We start from the raw sequence: 19,365 nt of genomic DNA on the forward strand, positions 1-19,365 counted from the left end.
ATGCAGGTATGACAAACGTATGTTCCTTACAAAATAATGCCATTGTAATGCAAAACACAAAACTAAAATGACATTTAAAATACATCAATTGAAAATAAGGGGCATTTGAAGTAATGCACACAGCTTTACTGGTTCCGTCTACAAGAATACCCACAGGTCTTCACACATTTGTGCCAGACAGGCCAGAAATCACATAGTTCCACGTGTAAGGAAATGTCCAAACATAAAGATCCCCCTGTGGAGTCCACAAAGCCTGTTGGGGCACGTGCTGTTAGCGAGCGCCTATGAATACTGGCACGGCACACGAGGGGGTGTTACGTCTGGCTCCGCGCTTGCCCGTCTCCCCAAGTGACAATATTTTACGGCCTCGCCAGGTACTCAAATTTGAGGCCTAGAATCAGTTCAAATAACTCAGCACTGACTTGATTTGTAACAGTGTGCACGGTAGTGTCACGAAATATAAAGCCGTCGCATTAACACGCTCGTATTCCCACATTGGCAATTTCCTCCGCTGTCGCCTCTCGGGAACAACGTCTTAGGATAGAATTGTATGTATAACTTACTTTGCACCGTAGAGACAACCATGCTAATCAGAGGTGCGAAATTAATTCGAACCGGCCATTGTGTATCAAGTCTCTGGTTACAGTTGCATGCAAAAGCTCTGTAAATATAAATTATAATTGTATAATGTAGTTCTTCATGAATGCTCCCATAAGAAACGTGTCTTTTGCATTCATCATATCGAACAATGATTTCTGACAAAAAAACAAACATGAATCTCACTTTTTACAAAACATTTTAATACAAATGCAGACAAATGTAAGGTTACATGGTGATATGAAACAATTCAAAAGAAGAATTTTAATTTGGACGTACGTACCAGAAAAACCAAGAAAGGACCAATAATAATCTTTGCAAATAACAATGACGGAATGTTTGCTGTTACTCGATGGACACTGCAATATTAAAACAATGCCACTATAAAAAAAAACTATCTATACAGGTTAACACTACTTTGTAATTCCTATGAAAATATATTGTAAACCTAAAACACAATTATGACGTGAATTACAATAATTATATTGCAGAAACAAATCATGCCACTTCAAATAGCATGGATGACTGATAGAATGGTATTCCATTAAGAAACTCATTACAATTAGGTCCAGCAGATTTTCATTCATGTCTTCTACCAAGTTTATAAGAATAATCTATGTCTACACACGTAAAAGACCACAAGTCTTGGATTGTTAGAAAATGGTAGGTCACTTAGGCAAAGAATGTTGTACATTTGCAGATACGTAAGTAAGGAGTTTAAGGAGTTTCGTAAAGGCGACTCTTTTGAATAAATGTCACAACTTTCTGACCCGCCCCTACTGGACACCTGTGAAAAATAGCATCATAGATTGTATTTCTCCAGGATAAACATTCTGATTCTTACCAGTGTCCCCACTACATACCTTGCAACAATCTTTGTTAAATCACTGCTGATTGAATGTATTTACTTTGCAGGGTTTTTCAGTTATTCACCTTTTAAAACTTTCTTATATTAAGATCGAATTAAAACAACGTTCCTATGGTGGGCCAAAGTTTCTGCAGACGGCATCATTAAAACATGTCTCCTTAAGCAAACATTCATTAATAATCATGTTTTAGAAGGACAAACTCTGGGCTAAATGGGCTTGACCCTGGCCTAAATGTCAGGGTCCATGAATGTAGACTGATCAACGTGAGCTAGTACGAGCACTGTGGTGAACGTGACTGTACCACACTTATCCCGAGTCTGTTAAGTTACTGGTTGTAAACTTCATTTAAGTGATTTAAAAAAATGGCTAACAAAAAGCGAGGGTCGATTTTGTCTGGAATAAAACAAACTCACAGCTGGCAAGGACAATTTGTGTAACCATATGGCCACGGGAACAATAATGCATCTGTCAATGCGATTATCCGGGTTAGCTTCGAGCAAATACAAGGATATATGGACTAAAACATCTGTACAGATATTGCACTACACTAGAGGCGCACACGAAGCATGCACCACGTGACGAGTTTACTCTTGAAGTGGAATTCGTGTCCCATCTTCCAAATATAAGTTGAGCATTGTTGATTTGTTTTCTTTTTAACGTGAAGAAAATGTCAAGTTAATGTACAATGCATGTGCCCAACTTCAGCTTAAGAATCCCAAAAAATCTACACACATACGTATGACAGATTTAACAGTTACACTGGCATTCTGAATGTGGCAAAATAGTAAGCGATAATCATGTTGCCGACGATATAACCGAGTCAGTAACTTCTGCAGCATAGCTTGACATTTTTATCGGAAAGGTTATTTTCAAACATGTAATCAGTTATGACAATTGACCATTGCTCAAAAAAACTATTTATTTAAGTACAGTTACTCCTGAATGTCACAGATTACTTAGTATTTTAGCAAAGTGTTTAGATCGCCACTCGCCTGTCAAAACCGTTTTCTTTGACAATGCAGGTAAGCGCATACCATAAGCATCGGGCCAAACACACAAATAAAACGTTAACCAAGTTACAAGTCCATATTTACTAAAGACCAGCTGATGTCACTGCACAATAGGAGGCACACCTTGCGTTTCTAATTTCTGCAAGGCACTTTCAAAAGTTCAAAAAGATTGCAAAAACACTCAATGCGTGCTGAATACAGTATGGGTACAGCAACGCATATTCATTGAATAAAATCGACCCTTAATGATGTCACCAATCAAGCATCGATTTGTGAGTGCAATAACAGACTTTTTTATTGTATATGTTGCATGTGATTGGTTCATGTGACCACTGCAAACACAAATATTTTATGCGTTAAGAAAACAAAATCTTGAATTGAATCACGTCAAATCGTGATGAAATTAATCAAATCGTTAGCGCTATAAACGCTATTCACAAGTCAGGCTTTATCAGAGCAACCAAAAGTTGGACTTTAATTCCAAGTTATTCCTGTTCAATTGTGACTCAATGAACATGTATTTACTAAAGACCAGTATGGCGACACAGGCGTGTCACTGTAATTGGAATGGTTGATTATGGCACAGGAAGCATTTGAAGAATTAAAACGTCTTGTGGTAGGGTTCCGTTCAGACGATGCGTCTGTAAATTGCTTTATTGGCAATTAATATGCCACACAATCGCTACCAAATAAGGCTTTGTGAAAGGTGTTTGAATTAAACACTTAAGGCAATTATCTCTGCAGGGCCTGTTTGAGAACTGCAGCTATCAACAGCATTGATGTCGCATCAGATTTTGATCCTATTGCTAGCTAAGATTGGTCACAATGACAATGGTTATTCAAAATAATGCAATGCTGTGCACATTTTTCCCACACTTATGCTATTTTAAGACGCGGTAACTTTGATTAAAAAAAGTTTTTCGCGAATGTTTTAAGTGACAACAACATTCTTATTATTTCCGTACCGAAGATAATCTAGCTGTTATTACAATGCTATTTCAGAACTGTGGTAGTGTCTTACATTGTCGCGAAGTTTGCTTGAAGCATTTGGAATTTTGCACGTTTATAATTGCCATTTGTTTTTTTTTTGTAAAAGTAAAGTTGGATGCATGTGCTTTTATATTTAGAGTATTTGGCTGCTATAATTTCCACATCATGAGCCACTTCGTTGGGCTATCATTTGTGGCCAGGTCGCTTCTGAACAAGAGCTCAGTGGATCTTACCTTGTAAAATAAAGTTTTTAGATTTTGCTATGGTTTTGCTACCCCAGGTCTCCCTTGAGAATATGACCTGTCGTCTCAGTGGTTCTCACCTGGTTTAAATACAGTATCCAAATATTCATGCAGCCACTTTTATACACAACAAAAACTGTTTAAGTGTGCATGTTCATGATAATGTAGGCATATATATATTGCAGCATTCACATTACCTAGAGTAAATGTCAAAAATAGAGCACACATCCATAAACAAATCCATTGCTGCTACAATACCCATAATTAATTAAAGTACTGAACATTACTTTTCCACAATTATCCCATACATGACACTCTTAGTGGCAATTATTGCAGGTCAAGTGAGTTTGATTAACCATTATTAAGAGAAAAAGTCTAAAATAGGAAAAACCTTAAGTAGAGCACTATATATATAAAAAAAAAATTAGCTTACAGGCTGTGAACTTACATTCCACTGTTTGTTATTGTAAAGCGGCATTTTAAAAAAGTGCAATTTTTTGCCAAGACAGTTTCAGATTCTATAGATAAATACCATCATTCTGTATGACTGCGATTTAGGATAGTAGTAATCCCTTTAGTCAATTAACTACTGTGCAGGAATAACACATGTCAGGTCAATAACAATTGAAAAAAAACACCCTGACTATTCCCCTTAACCGTGATCCCTTAAGGTCTGCGTTGAATGAGTCTGCAGCTTACAGTTTGAGAACGTTTTGTAATGTTAGCAGCATTTCTTTTGATTGGCTTCATCATAGACATTTGCATTACTCCGGTCGACCTCTGCAAAAGGCAACAACAACAAAAATGATAAAGGGGGAATGAAACACAAAAGAAAACAAGTTAGAGAAAAAAAAAATCACGCACACCACGTGAATTCTGCAACGCTTTCTGACATGTGCTTTTGTCTCCGGTTGTGATTAACGGTGCGGAAGCTGACGGATAACTGTCCGGAGTAAAGCAAACAAATTTGTTTTTTACTATTTTCAAATGTATCTCTTTGCTCTGATCTGCATCTTCCAAGTTTTGAGAAACCCTTCGATCAATGCAGCCGATTTTCAATCAGGTACCGTAGGTCCAGATAAGCAACACAACTTACTGTACCAGCTTTTTTTTCCCCGTATTGGATCATCTTGATGACGAACACAGCTCATGCATGAACATATTTCAAGCAGGGACGTTAGAATATTTTACTATTTGCTCTCAAACGCGTTGCACAAGAATGACCACTTACTGACAAAATCTCCACCTCCTATTTTTGCTGCCGGCGCTTGGGGTCTCTCCAGCTCTTTGAGTAGGCAGTCCTCAAACGCTTGCGCGGCAATGCGGAAGAAAAAGTCTTTAATGCCATCTCCTGTAAAAGAGAAAGTTAATTATCTCGTGAAACTTCTCTTAAGCATGACCCAATTATCTGCTCGTTTTTTTCTAACAGTGGCCCACAGTGGATGCGCACATGTTCCTGAGAGCAGTATATTTTTTGCACAAATAAAATGATGCAGCTAACCCTATCTCATCATCTGCAACAAAATAAACAATCAGATACTACATATTCTTCATATGTGTCCATCCATGTAAAGACAAATAAAATAAGATTTTTTTCTTCCCGTCAACCACAAGGCCTTCTGGGAATGCATAACTTCAGCAGCATTGGTTCAATACAATCAAAACTGTGGACCGATTTCGACAGTCTCATCATCAGCCAGGCTTGCTTGAACCAATGCTGGTGAAGTGCAAGATGTTGTAGGCAAGGTCCCTCCCGCTGTTTCAGATGTGCCTACTTATTAAAGACAGAGGCATGCCCACAAATCCAATATATGGCCTGCAGTATAGGCAACATGCCCATACATGAGGGGAACTCTGTCAGAGGCATTAAAATGTATCATGTTATGTGCAATGTTTCCAGACTTCAGTAGTTGTATAAAAATTATCCTTTATAATCCACATATAATCGAGGATAATCCTACAATTTTGTAGTTAGGATTGAATTGACGGAGAGTCACAAATAACCAAATCCATCGTTAGCGCCCCCAACATCACCGCAAGATAGGGCATTTCACTGTACATAAACATAGCACGAAAAATGACCCGATAAGATACATTTTTGAAAGCGACGTGTGTTCTCTGCTTTGTAACGGACTTGCCTGTTTTTGCAGAAACGGACCAGTATTCAGCCTTCATTTCCTTGGCTATTTTAATGGCGTCGCTCTCGACACGCGAACACTGACCCTCAGACTGCGGGGAGACAGAGGCGACGGAAAATCAATTCTCAACAACACAACTCGTGCACACCCGTCTGATTTATGTATTTATCTCAAGCCTACATTTCTCCATTATTTAGGAAACGTTACACCTACCAATAAATCCTTTTTGGTCCCCACCAAAAACACCAGCACAGAATCAGGGTCATTCTCTTTCATCGCATCCTTCAGCCACTGTCTGTGAAGAGGAAGAGCAGAAGTGGAGTGAGGAGCAGTCGGGGCAAAGCAAAGCCTCTGAAAACATATTTACAACCGGCACCTCCGATTAGCACGGTTGGCTTTGTACGGTGTGAAAGAAGCTCAACACGCGTGCATAAAATAATGCAGATGGCGAGTTGCACTTACTTAGCATGATCAAGGCTTTCGATATCCGCCAGATCAAAGACAACCAGCACAACTGCAATGAAGAGACATTTGTTAAAAACATCAAACTTTGGAGCAACAATATTTAATCAATAGAAAGCAAGGTGGAAATATTTAATGGGTATATATAATAAATAAAACACTACATATTCGTGCATAACACCCGTGACCTTTAAAGGAAAAAATATATATAATAGGCGATGTTTCCAGCGATGGCCCTTCTTCAGAGCACTCGGCATATAGATGAGGAGAACATGGGATTGAAAAGTATTGCTCTTCAGTCAAGACTAAAATGCTTAGGTAATGCATTGTTTTTTCGCAGGGCAAAATGCTATTCTTTGATAAGAATACGATGCATATTATTTCTAATGCTACTAAAGTACCAAAACATTCTGCCAACCACTTATCAACCTAACTTTGTCAACCACTTTGTGAATCACAGTTATTAGACTCCCTGCAAATGTAGCTCAACATGTGAATAGATGGGGCAAAGGTTGTGTGCTGGCTACAGCTCAGCCTCAAAACAATTAAATAATTGCATTGTGAATGCCTAAGCCAGGAGTGAGCAACCATTTCATTACAGAGGGCTAAATATGGCATTAAAGTACCTTTGGTTGGCCACACATCAACAGACACACTTATGCGTTATTCAACAAAGCAAATAATTCAGGCTCACCTCTATTGCATTAACAATGCCTGTGCCCGCTTTCTTTTAGTTAACACAATGTCACGTCACAGTTCTAGAAGCATACTTGCATGGACCACTTTATATAGTTTGTTGGCCGTTCCAAAGAGGTGTGCTTCGTGTGGCTGCGGGTTGCATTAAATTAAGTCGTGGGCTACATATAGCCCCAGTGGCAATGGGTTCGCCAATCTCGACCGTAGCAATCCTGTGAAGGAAGAGTGCGCTTTAACACAATAAAGTGTGAACAAAGGCACACAAACCTTGTGCCCCTCTGTAATAGGCAGCAGCAATGCATTTGAATCGTTCCTGTCCAGCTGTGTCCCATCTGAATTTAACAAAACAAAAAAAAAACATTTGGTTTGTTTTTGCAATAACCAATGCATCGTCAAAGTAGAAAACTAAACTATTAAACTTAAATGATCTCATTTTACTAGGTAAGGCCCACTGAGCTATACACCTCTATTTCAGAAGCAACCTGGCCACAAACGATAGCTCAACAAAGAGGCTTATCACGCGGACATGTATAGCAGACACTCTAAACGTGTGATGCTGTTTATAAATGTGGAGGGAAAAAGTGGCGGACCCGGAGATAAATCCACGCGATCACGGGGGAGAGAGAACACGCAAACTCCAAATATACAGGCGTCAGGGTCGGGATAGAACCCACGACCTCCTGTTTACCAGGCGATAAAGTTGTAGGGCACCCCACACATCCTTTTTACGGAGCAAAACTATGAATACTGCTCGCACAGTAGCTGCCTTTTCATTTCAACAAAAAACATTTTTACGACAAGTTTACGCGCTACAAATATAAAACACGAAACCATGGTAAAAAAAAAATCATCGGCCGAGTGGAGATGGTTTTAACTGCAAAAGGTTTTTTATTAAAAATGTACTGTGGAAAGAACACCTGGACTCAAGGTTAATATGTTTTCTACTGGAGGCAGCAACATGTGGACACATCCAAAATCTGCTCAGTAATATTGTAAGATCTACGACCAAATCTCCCAGAAATGTGCCAGACCTTCAGATCTCAGAAGCTAAGCTGACCTGAGCCTGGACTCTGCTTAGATGGGTGACCGCCACACGTAAGGTGTAATAGGCTGTGTGGGGGCTACATTGTGGGCAGCAGAAAGCAGTACAGCAAATATATATGTAGTCCTGTACTTTTGTGCTCCCACATCAATGCTCCAAACTTTTACCAATCCGCACTGAGCAGCACGGGAGAAAAATATGGTTAAAGAACCTCAATGACCAAAATGGCGCGGGAATGCCTTCATCAAGCAGTGGAGTCACAAAGCGCTGTGCAATCACAATACTGGAGGGCAAAGCCAGTGCTCATTGTTATAAAGGATATGTTTCCGAAGCTGTGATATTATCCGCAATGTTATGCTCGCATATTTCAACATTACGGATAGTATTTTTTCTATAAAATGTTAAATATACCAGCCACGGCAAATTTTGATAGCGAGCTCTCCTGTGGGGATGGGCATCCCTTGTAAGGAAGCAGTAATCCTCACAGAAGCACCGGAGGGATGAAATACTTTACAAAGTGGATTAAATCCCGTCATCACCTGGCAGAACTGACATTCTGAATTGATGCAGTGTGGACTGGCGTAGCTGAACAGGAAAATCAATAATGGCAAGTACATAAGCCCATTGTTGACAATCATCGCTCATGTTTTACAGAGAGATTACTTTATCAGAGAATCCACAGCTGGTGTGCATGATGAACATACATTTATTTGATTTTAAAATAGATTTGCTAGCGCAAGGACTTCATACATATATAGCCCCACAATTTCTTAATGATTCCACAGCTGACGAGAGTCCATCAAGAGGGAGTTCTAGCGAGCCTCTCCAAAAGGTTATTTGGCCTATTCTTCCAAGCTGTCGAGACAACTCGAAGAGGTGGGTGGACACACACTTTACCCCACCACATGTGAACTACCAATGGACTAACTGAAGTGTACCAATTTATACTGCTGGCTGGACACAGGCAAGGGAATTTTATGAATATTGCACCATTGTTTGACTAAGGTGATCGGACTGGTGACCTCTGGATTGCAAGTTTCATGTTCTAACCATTGCACAACACGCAGCATCCCTATATATGTGTATTGGAATACATCGGTATATACATAAATATGCCACTGCGGTAATTGTTAAGGAAGTATTTAAATGAAATGTGCAGTTTCACACGTACAGTACAAGGGCATGTTCAAACAAAATCATTACGGTAAATCCATGATTATAAAACATGACTGCCTAAGGCAAAGTCTGATGAAGGTGCAAGGTAATTATTAACGGACTTCATAAACCTAAATGAGCAAATTTCCCACTCCCAAGGCACCTACTTACATCTGTAAACTGAAGGGAACGCCACAGATCTCAAACCTCTCAACTTCAAAGTCCACACCAATGGTGGCTTTGTAGTCTCTGTCAAATGTGTCCTTACAAAACCTGCAAGATTACAGAACCAGCACAACAAGAATTTTTAAAGCATGTTGCAACATAATGCTGAGTGTTAAAGAACACGACCACGATCTACAACGTTGATAAATACTTGCCAGGAAAGGGAAAAGTAATATGGTGCAAAATGTCATACGTAAAACGTGCAAGTTCAACTCCAAACTATTTCAACTGAAGGCCCTTATTAAATTTAAGATTTCAGCGTTATAGTTTAAAAAGATTGAAAGTGATGACTTACGTAAAGTAAATGCGTTTTAAGCAAATTTACATCACTAACTAAACGAGTATCACATGCAGGGGCGGAGCCAGGATTTCAGGCCAAGGTGACATTCAACAAATTTAAATTTCAACAATGATTAGAAAGTCGGGCTGTTGAACTAGACGCCATCGGTTGGCGACAGACTCTGACAATGCAGTTGCACGGAGTCCGCCAGACCGAGTGTCGTACACTTATACGCAGAATGTCACCCCAGTCACCCCCCCTGGCTCCGCCCCTGATCACATGGCCCTATGAAGGATTTCAAAAGAACGTGAAAAGTATGCGAGCAAATAATAATGTTCAATTTGTAATCAAAATGTACCTGTTTATCAGACACGTCTTGCCAACTGCCAGATCACCTACAACGACCACCTTGGAGATCTTCAACCTGGAGCGTACAGATCACAGCAGCGGCTTAAACTTGGCAAAATTACTTCGTGAACATTTAATAGACATCATGCACATGACCAATTGCTACATAATGTGCTGGATCTCATCAGATTTGGAAAATAAGCAAGTTTGAGCGTCGATGGTGTTTACAAAGGGACGAGCATCAGGGGTTATAGGCTAGCGGAACTAAGTGGTAGGATGCATAAAAATCCATTGTTGTACTCGACTTTCACGAACCCACAATGATCAGCGAGACGATCTCCGGGTCAACTAAACTCCCAAGGCTTGGTGGGGTCCTCATCCAGCAGTGGATTGAAAAAGGGTTGGACGTATAAATACGTTATGGTTTTTTCCACTTCCTGCTTTTTACATAACAGGGACCGCAATGATTCACGGTGCACAGTGCATGTTTGCATACATCTGCTGCCGTGGCTTTAAAATCTGCCCACATGGCAAATAAAAACAAGTGTCCTTTTCCACTGACATGCACTGTACAACCCAGCTCAGAGGCATTATTCCAGGGGTCCCCCCCAACCCCCGGGCCGCAGACCGGCTCCGGTCCGTGGCCTGTTAGGAACCGGGCCACACAGCAGGAGGTGAGAGCAGTGAGTCCGCGCGTGGCCCGCCCCCCCATTATTTTATTATTTACCACTTTGTCCGCGCCTCTTTCCCACACTGCGCCGCTTGTCTCAGTCACAGTTTTGGTAAGCCCACAAGCTCTAACCCTAGTAGCCAAAAGGGGGAAAGACCCAATGATGAACCCCCTCCCACGGTCCGTGAAAAAAAATTGTCTTCCACGAAACCGGTCCCTGGTGCCAAAAAGGTTGGGGACCGCTGCATTATTCAAAACAGTTCATTCATGCAGACCACAGACAAAGATGGAAATCCATTTAAAATACCAGTCAAACAAATGAACACACAAACAAATAATACCAGTTAACCCAGGGAAGCCTCACTTAGTCTCAACATTCTTTTTCAGGAGGGTCCTGCATTGGGATGTTTGGCCAACACCATTAAAGAGTGTGTGGCTTGTTTCACTTGGAGACTGTATACTGTTTACAGAAGCAAGGTGATGCTCAACACCGCCATCTCCTGGCCACACCTCTTGTAGCCCACGCACGGACAACATCTGGCAAGACATGGTCACCTGCAACCATCAAAGTTCCTACCTAGGCCCTTTTTATGCTTAACTTACAAATGTTTCCGGTGACTAGGATCGGTTGCAGATGAGGTGATTAGGTAAAAGGCAGTGACACTTTTATTCAAACGTTACTCAAACCTTTGGTGTCACTCCATACAAGTGGGGGTTATGGGCCAATGTCCATGAGACATTTTACAACATCTAAATTGTAATAACATCTCAAACTGCAGAAGTAGAACGTCAAGGGAGTAGATGTCCCCTCCCTACCCCCAACCCGTTGCTCATGGTGATGCAAGAGACTCCCTGCTGCTCGAGCCAGCAAGGGGCCATGCCCCTGGCTGGCAATGCGGAACATCTGGTTTGCATTAATGTCACAGAAAAAAATGTTGCCTGTAAGCACGTAGACTTTTAGAGAGTGCAGCAGTGATTGCCTTATTTATAGAAGTATCATCAGTCCACAAGCAAAACTTCTAAAAATGCTTCACCTGGCTGCTTATTTTGATGTACAACATTAAACTACATAATTAATTTGACGTCCTTTCAGACAAAATGCTTTGGAGCGCAGGGCACCACGTGTTGAATGTAAAACCAAACCAGCTGCTCGTTTAACTCCAAGGAATGTTGATAATTTAAAAGGGAGGCTTGCACAAACTGGTACCATACTTCACAAACACGTTACTCTCGGAGCAGGAATGCTGATATGAAAAAAAAGGTGTCTTTTCAACAGTGAAACAAGAATCTCTGGACACGTTGCATGCTAAGACATCCTCATTCTTGTGTGCGCACACAGCCGCGAGCTCACAACAGCTCAGATTTTAATCTATACAGCAGTTAAGACAACAAGGAAACTGCATAGCAGTGCGAGTCTTATTTGACACGCAAGAATGTTATATATTTTTTTTTAGATGAATGTATTTTTTCCCCCATTCAGTTATATGTTAAATTACGCAAATAGAATCTTGATTTGAAGCTTTCATGACTGCAGGAATCCACACTCTTTGGTTCTTTCGGTAAAGTCACGTAGGTATAAAATAAAATAAATCACCACGTAGGTATAAAAGAAACTACATTTAAACCTACGTGACTTTACCGAAAGAACCAAAGAGTTTGCAAATAGAGTACACGTAGCATAACGGCACGCAAACAAATAACCGTACGGTAACTGTGCAACATTTTGAGATGCACGCGATATAAATCCAAATTGTATTTTACAGTGGAAGGCGGATATATGCACACCTAATGTAAGCATGGTTCTCTTATAAGCAATACATCCTTACATTACTGTACACTGGTGGGAATGGAAGCAAATGGAAGCTTCTGATACAATCGCACATTTACAAAAGCACATTTGGCTTGCTCTTAAGTGCTTACATCTGCATTACATTGTCTAACCGAATATACGTTTAGACTAATATGAGATCACAAGTCTGCTCCCCCTGTGCATTTGGCTCACCCAACTGTGCCAGTCCTGTGCTCCTGGCAGGCAGTTTTCACCTTGGCATGGAACTGCGGATTTGAGGTAATACAGGCATCCTCTGTGTAGCACTGCAATTGTACAAAAAATTATCACAGACATTAATGCACAGTGCACACAAAGTCAAGAAGTAATCATATTTACAGTAATTTGTCAATCAACCAATGGATGAGGGCCTCCTCCAGCTTTTTTTCGGTCAATGGGGATTTTTGAATATCCATCCCCATGCTGGTCTGGTTAGTGCCGGCTTCATGTTCATCAGTGCCGGGAGGGGGAAGGGGTGTCCAGGGCCTTTTAACCCTTTGCCATTACAATGACGTTGCATGTACGTCATCGTACTGAAATTAAATACATTTATCAGGACGTCATTAGGTCGGAAGACGTACCAAGGCTCCCACAAGGCCATGCCAGAGGAAGTGTGGCACAGTTTGGTGCCAGCTATCATAGAGCGCGGTCGCGTCACTACAGTTATCTGCGTTCAGTACAATGTCTTTAAAAACAACAGCGCCATGCTTATGAATAAAATTACCGCTAACCACTTGTGCGTTCCGAGATTCATTGGGACCCACCTTGCAACTTGCAGATGTCTCGGAATGGGAAAGCGTTAATATATCACGTGCTGATCTTAGCCTTTGCTAGGAATCAAAATCAGGTTGCTGGGTTCACAGCGCAGTATTGCCGAAAACCGCATAATCACGACCACAGAAGCCACGTGTGTCAAATTAACTATTATTCGGTAAGATAATGTACAGCAAATACTAGATACAGATCCAAATTAATTGATGCTACATTGGCAATGGGTGCCCAAGAATAATTTAAACAAAACAATAATACAATTGTCAATAACCTTGTGGCCTGAAGATGAAAAATATATATATTAGGCGACATTTCGGGCAATGGTCCTTCTTCATAGAACAAAAAGGCCGGAAGACAGAGTGGATATAATAAGAGTTAAGAGACTGCACTTGACACCTTAGGGGCTCATTGATTCTCATTAGACCCGTGGTGTAAAGTGCAGGCTCCAACTCTGATTATCCACTCTATCTCTCTTGCCTTTATGTGCTATGAAGGGCCATTTCCCAAAACGTCACCTATTAAATCTTTTTCATTTTAAGTCTACAGTGTTATCGATGCATGTGTTGAGCGATATATCCAGATTAACACTGCTCAGAATATATTGGACGTGAACATTGAATTATACGAAATGGACCTGAATGTACTGTAGATTGAAGACAGGCCATTTTACACTTAAAAATGTGTACTACTTCACTGAAAAGCCGCCTTTTCACGTTTTCACGTACCTTGGGCATCTTGGATATGATTCGATCCCTGCTCACGGGTGGAATGAAATTCCTGGCAGAATTCACGCTCATTTTGTCTTACTGGATGTCCACCGGGTAAGCCTGTGGAAACGATAACACCGCAATTTAAAACAGATGTACGAATTCCCAGCATGATGCTATATTTAACGTGCGCACGTGAGCGGCACAAACAATGTCCATAACAATAAAATACAGTCGAGTAGCCTTGAGCCATTCAGTTGACCTCAGGAGCAACAAAAGTTGTACAGGTGTCCGGAATGATGCAATGTAAATAGTGAGTGTTGAGTCAAGTGTGTGAAAACGGAAGCAACCGCGCACGTAGATGTTCATGTCTGTGGCTGAGCTCACACACCGACGATATATGTGTTGTGTCCGTTTAGTAGCAAAAAGGGTGTGCAGAAACGTAAAAAAATACACAAGAGAATTCCACCCACGGTTGACACACGACGCTAAACATAGCAAAACAAAAACCGCATCGCAACCACGTCACCACACATCCGAGATTTAAACTTTTAACAGCTGTGCAAGGTACACCCCCTTTGCACAACGTCAACGTAAACACATCCTGCACGCAGTCCTCGATGACATCGCGCTATCGTCTTTGTTTTAACCTGCAACATTTGCACGACTATTAACGGTGGCCACAGATATGACACGGAAGCAACGCGTGTCACACGTCCCAGGTGCAGAATGCCAATGCCGACGTCCGCCAGCCAGGACGGAGGGCTGCACGAGTACGTGCAGTTCCACTTGGGATTCTCACTATACACGGCCCCTATCGGCATATTTATTATGATGATTTGACAACGGGGATCGTTGCTGTTACCGACAGCACCAGAACCTCGATCCGCCTTCGTCTGAGAGACTCTAAATCGGACCCCCCCCCCTACAAGGTTCATAGAACTTTACACGAACCGCTGCACAACTAACACGCACACGATTCATGGGTTTCTTTGGGGGGTACATCGTGTAGGTATAATGTCAATAATTAACCATAACCCTTCACCACCATCCGACAGAGCCGATATAAGAACTTTGTCACGTATATAAAAAAAACACACGTGACAACCGACTTGGTTTATCGGCAAAACCGCAATGTTGAAGAACAAGATAGACGATATTTTTTTAAGCACTCGCCATTCCCCAATTAAGTGGTGGGGTTAGTGCCACCTTGAAGCCACCTCAAGTGTTTCAAAGTCATCGGGTCACCGACACAAACAATAAACCATGAATACTTTACAACAAGACGCACTCGGACAAGTACACACGGTCCCCCCCCCCCCAAAAAAAACCCCAATAGACTTAAGATTCCACCCCCCTCCCACCCCCCATATAGGCTTTAAGCATGTTGGTTAAACTTATGTTAGCGAGCACCTATTAGGGCCGATAACGGCGCAGACGGGACGCGGCTGTGGCCAGAACCACGCTCGACCGCCTTCGTCTCCCCGGTGATGTTCACACGCCGTACGGTACTCATTTCAGGCCGAGTCTACCCTAGGGAGGAGGGCCCTGGACCCAGCTCACACATTCGCCCTGCCGCGTCCGAGGATCGAACTCGAGGTGCTGCCGGGTTCGTAGCGCAGAGCCGATAGAGAGACGAGAGAGAGAGAGGGAGAGATGGGGGAGGCACACACACATAGAGACGACTCCGGCAGGTTCACTACGGTTTGCTACACGTACTCTTGAATGTAAAAAAAGAGTTCGCAGAGAACCACATTCACCGTAACAACTCGACGAGCCAAGGCTGCCGACGGCGAACACCCGTAAGACTTTCGCGACCAACATCATCCATACGACAGGTTTGTAGGGCGGCGGGTGCTGTTAGCGAGCGAGCGAGCGAGTACCTATCAAGTGAGTGACCAACACCACGCCCGGCCGCCTTTGTCTCCCTAGTGGCGATGCTCACACGTCGCACCGGGTACTCATTTGAGGCCGAGTCGACCTAGGGGAGGCCCAGGGCACCGGTTGAGATAATCGTCACTCGGGTGGTTGGTCGTGAGCGCGAATTGGAACCCGGGATCGTCAGGGTTCGTGGCGCTAGCCACGACACTACCGCTCCCCTAGGGGCTGCTAGGACACACACACACACGTGTGATTTAGCACCACGAACCCAGGCCGCCTTTGTCTCACAATCCAGCGGCGACCTCGACGACTTAAACCGAAGCAAAAACCACCTCCCCCCACCCCCAGCAAGAGCGCCCGGTCCAGTTGAGAGAAAACAAAAAAAAAACCGTGTTGTTTTAAGGCCGAGTCGACCTAGAGGTGGGCCGCGCGTCAAACCCTCCCCGCGTCTCCGCTCGCTCGACTCCACCGTCGCACTCACCGTTCCAGGCGAAATAAAGTTACTTCGATGGTCGAAACTGCGTCGCTGAGTGCGAATTAAATCCGATAATAGAAAATTGAGCCGGGCGCTGTATCCAGGAAGCGACGCGACACTACTCGAGCAGTAGTGGGGGGGGGGGTAAGTGTGGGGGGGGGGCGTCTTCCAATTCCCTAACATAGACCGGTGCAAGGACCCGCGCTGATTGGTCGCCGTGGGGCGAGACGAGTTGCGCGGCGATTGGCTGGAGCGTTGCCGCGAACGTTCGCCGATTGGCCAGTATGGTGGGGGGGGGGGGGGAGCCGCGCGCCTATCCGCGCTGGGAAATGTAAATCTCAGGTCGCGAGTTATTTATTTAGACACACGCCCCGCCCCTGCCGGCGCCCCGCCCCCCGCATTCATCTGGCGGTGACGTCACCCGCATCGCATGAATGAAGTCACCGGTTTAAAGCTTTCGTGACTGCAGTAATTCATATTCCACATCGGATTGGGAACATGTAGACAATATGACTGCCTCTTCAGCTGCTACTATGTCGACCAAATGTAAGGACAACCTGATTTACAAATTTAACCTCCTCTTCAACAAAAGACCGGACCCACACACCAAAAAGCTAGCCGTTAACAAAGTCGTAATTAATCGCAGTAACAGTTCTATTTCCGATGGTCTGAAATCCGTTTTAGCTAAAGGTCTAAACTTTGCAGTCACACATAAACACATACCAGTTAATGATATCATTGCCCAAGTAGACGTTGCTCTCAGGGGCCTGGGTCACATCGCTGCAGATGTAGCAAGATCTGAAATCGCTGCAACCCTCAAAAACGCTAAGATGTCAGCTAGCAACCTCAGCAAAGATGAGCGTTTTGAATTATATAAATTAAAAAAGAGGGATGACATTGTAGTCCTCTCAGCTGACAAGGTCAATGCTACTGTCATCATGGATAAAATTGAATATAACAACAAAATTAAAGAATTACTCGACGATGGTAGCTATGCAAAAATAAAAGAGATCCCACCAACAGCCTCGTCACAAAAACCAACAAAATAATTTCTGATTCAATCGCATTAATTGATCAATCTAAACAGTTTTCGTTGAAACCTTCTGCTGCCAGGCCACCAAGATTATACGGCTTACCAAAAATACATAAAGTAGATACACCCCTTCGTCCCATCGTCTCTACTATCAACTCCCCCACCTATAAACTGGCACGTTTTTTGTCTGAAATCCTGCGTCCTTTCACTGGAAAAACCACCTCTGCGGTACAAAATTCTACTCATCTGGTATCGACAATCAAGGGTATTTCCCTGTCCCCAGACGACCTGCTTATCAGTTTTGATGTAGTTTCCTTATTCACCAAAGTTCCTGTACCTGACACCATCGCAATCATTGAAGACTTGGTTCATCAAGGACTAAACACTGAGGTACCCCCCCTGGTGAGACACTGTTTAACCAATACATACTTCACTTGGAATGGAACTTTCTATAAACAAACTGAGGGCACCCCAATGGGCTCCCCCCTATCTCCAGTTATAGCTAACATTTTCATGGAGAAATTTGAGACTGACGCCATCCAGACTGCCACTCTGCGCCCAACCTTATGGAAGAGGTACGTGGATGCCACTTTTGTCATCTGGCCACATGGCCGGCCTGCTCTAGACCAATTCTTCGACCACATCAATTCTCTACACCCAGCCATCAGATTTACTATGGAAGTCTAAAAAGATGGCAAGCTACCTTTTTGGATGTCCTAATAAAAAAGAGACCTGATGGTTCAATGAGCCACTCTATCTACAGGAAAGCTACCCATACGGATGCTTATCTGAAACCGGATTCCCACCACCATCCATCACAGAAGAATTCTCTCATCAAGACTCTGTACCATAGAGCCCAATGCATATCCGACCAGGAACACATAGGCATTGAACTCAAGCACGTACACCAAGCTCTTAAGGCTAATGGTTACTCCGACTATACAATCTGCAAAGCTATCACTCAAACCATGAAGAAGGACCCTCTTGAGGAGCCTTTCAAAACCATCACTTTACCCTACATTGCGGGGATCACAAAAAAGATCTCCAAAATTTTGAATAAACACAAGATCCAGGCCCGTTTCAACACATTACATAAAATCCGTGATCTGGTTCCATCTGCAAAAGATGTGATTCCGGACATACAGTACCCTGGTGTCTACAAACTAAATTGCCTCTGTGGTAGTAGTTACATTGGAGAAACCAAACGCCATGTCTCAAACCGCATTCGTGAACACAAAGCAGACCTTAAACACCGTAGGACCAACACCTCGGCCGTGGCAGATCATTGTTATAATTCAGTAGGCTCACATGACCTTGACTTCTCCAAGACAGAGGTTCTTTGTAAGCCATCTGGCTACCATGAGAGATTCGTTCATGAGGCTATCCACATATACAAGCACAGAGACAATTTCAACCGAGAAGATGGATTCTGGCTTAGCAATCATTGGAAGGATTTGATAAACCATTTCAGGTCTTAATTGATTGTTCGCGCTTACGGTGGCTTTCAGACAGCATACATTCTTTTTTCGTCTCCCCCCTCCTCTTTTCAGAACATAGATGGACTCGTCCTTCTAAACAAACTGCCAAATCGCTGCCCGTGGTTTGTAACGTTTTTTTTATAAATAAATGAATACAAACACCGTTTAAACATAAATAAATGCAAACCACCACTTCTTTCAAATGTTTCTTGCCGTTGGTTTTTCACACCTGATGATGACCGTTTGCGTTATGGTCGAAACGTCGAGAGAATTTTAATTGTTTTACATATATTTTATTATTTTATTGTTTCCCTTCAACGTGACTTTACCGAAAGAGCTAAGAATATGAAGTCACCGGTGTCGTCGATATTTCACGATGACGAATGACTGGATTATAAGACACACCCAGAAAGTAAGAATGGGTTTTTTTCTATCACTCCCGCCATTCGCCACGAAGTGGCGGTGACG

The 19,365-nt window shown here is 42.7% G+C and overlaps 1 protein-coding gene across 1 annotated transcript; it reads right to left on the reverse strand.

Annotated features, from left to right (window-relative positions):
- Positions 1-783: 783 nt before the first annotated feature.
- On the reverse strand, positions 784-16,549 carry LOC116939098 (ras-related protein Rab-34-like). The gene is made up of 11 exons (XM_032947050.2): positions 16,393-16,549; positions 14,049-14,150; positions 12,727-12,818; positions 10,065-10,130; positions 9,373-9,474; positions 7,272-7,336; positions 6,309-6,360; positions 6,060-6,141; positions 5,847-5,937; positions 4,940-5,059; positions 784-4,488 (listed from the first exon to the last, which is right to left on the reverse strand). Exons 2-11 carry the CDS (start codon positions 14,118-14,120, stop codon positions 4,430-4,432), a joined length of 801 nt encoding a protein of 266 aa, XP_032802941.1. The 5' UTR covers positions 14,121-14,150; positions 16,393-16,549; the 3' UTR covers positions 784-4,429.
- Positions 16,550-19,365: the final 2,816 nt, after the last annotated feature.

Source organism: Petromyzon marinus, chromosome 5 (genome assembly GCF_048934315.1).
Source record: "Petromyzon marinus isolate PM22_M1 ecotype Great Lakes invasive population chromosome 5, UKy_Petmar_22M1.pri1.0, whole genome shotgun sequence".
NCBI classification, from domain to species: Eukaryota; Metazoa; Chordata; class Hyperoartia; order Petromyzontiformes; family Petromyzontidae; genus Petromyzon; species Petromyzon marinus.

What these genes read in the sequence shown, in the direction of transcription:
- LOC116939098 (XM_032947050.2), bottom strand. Translation starts at nt 14,120, where the DNA reads ATGAGCGTGAATTCTGCCAGGAATTTCATTCCACCCGTGAGCAGGGAT. An exon ending in AAGACGTGTCTGATAAACAG is followed by an intron (nt 9,475 to 10,064) that starts GTACATTTTGAT and finishes GTAATCTTGCAG; the next exon opens with GTTTTGTAAGGACACATTTG. An exon ending in GTTCCCTTCAGTTTACAGAT is followed by an intron (nt 7,337 to 9,372) that starts GTAAGTAGGTGC and finishes TGTTAAATTCAG; the next exon opens with ATGGGACACAGCTGGACAGG.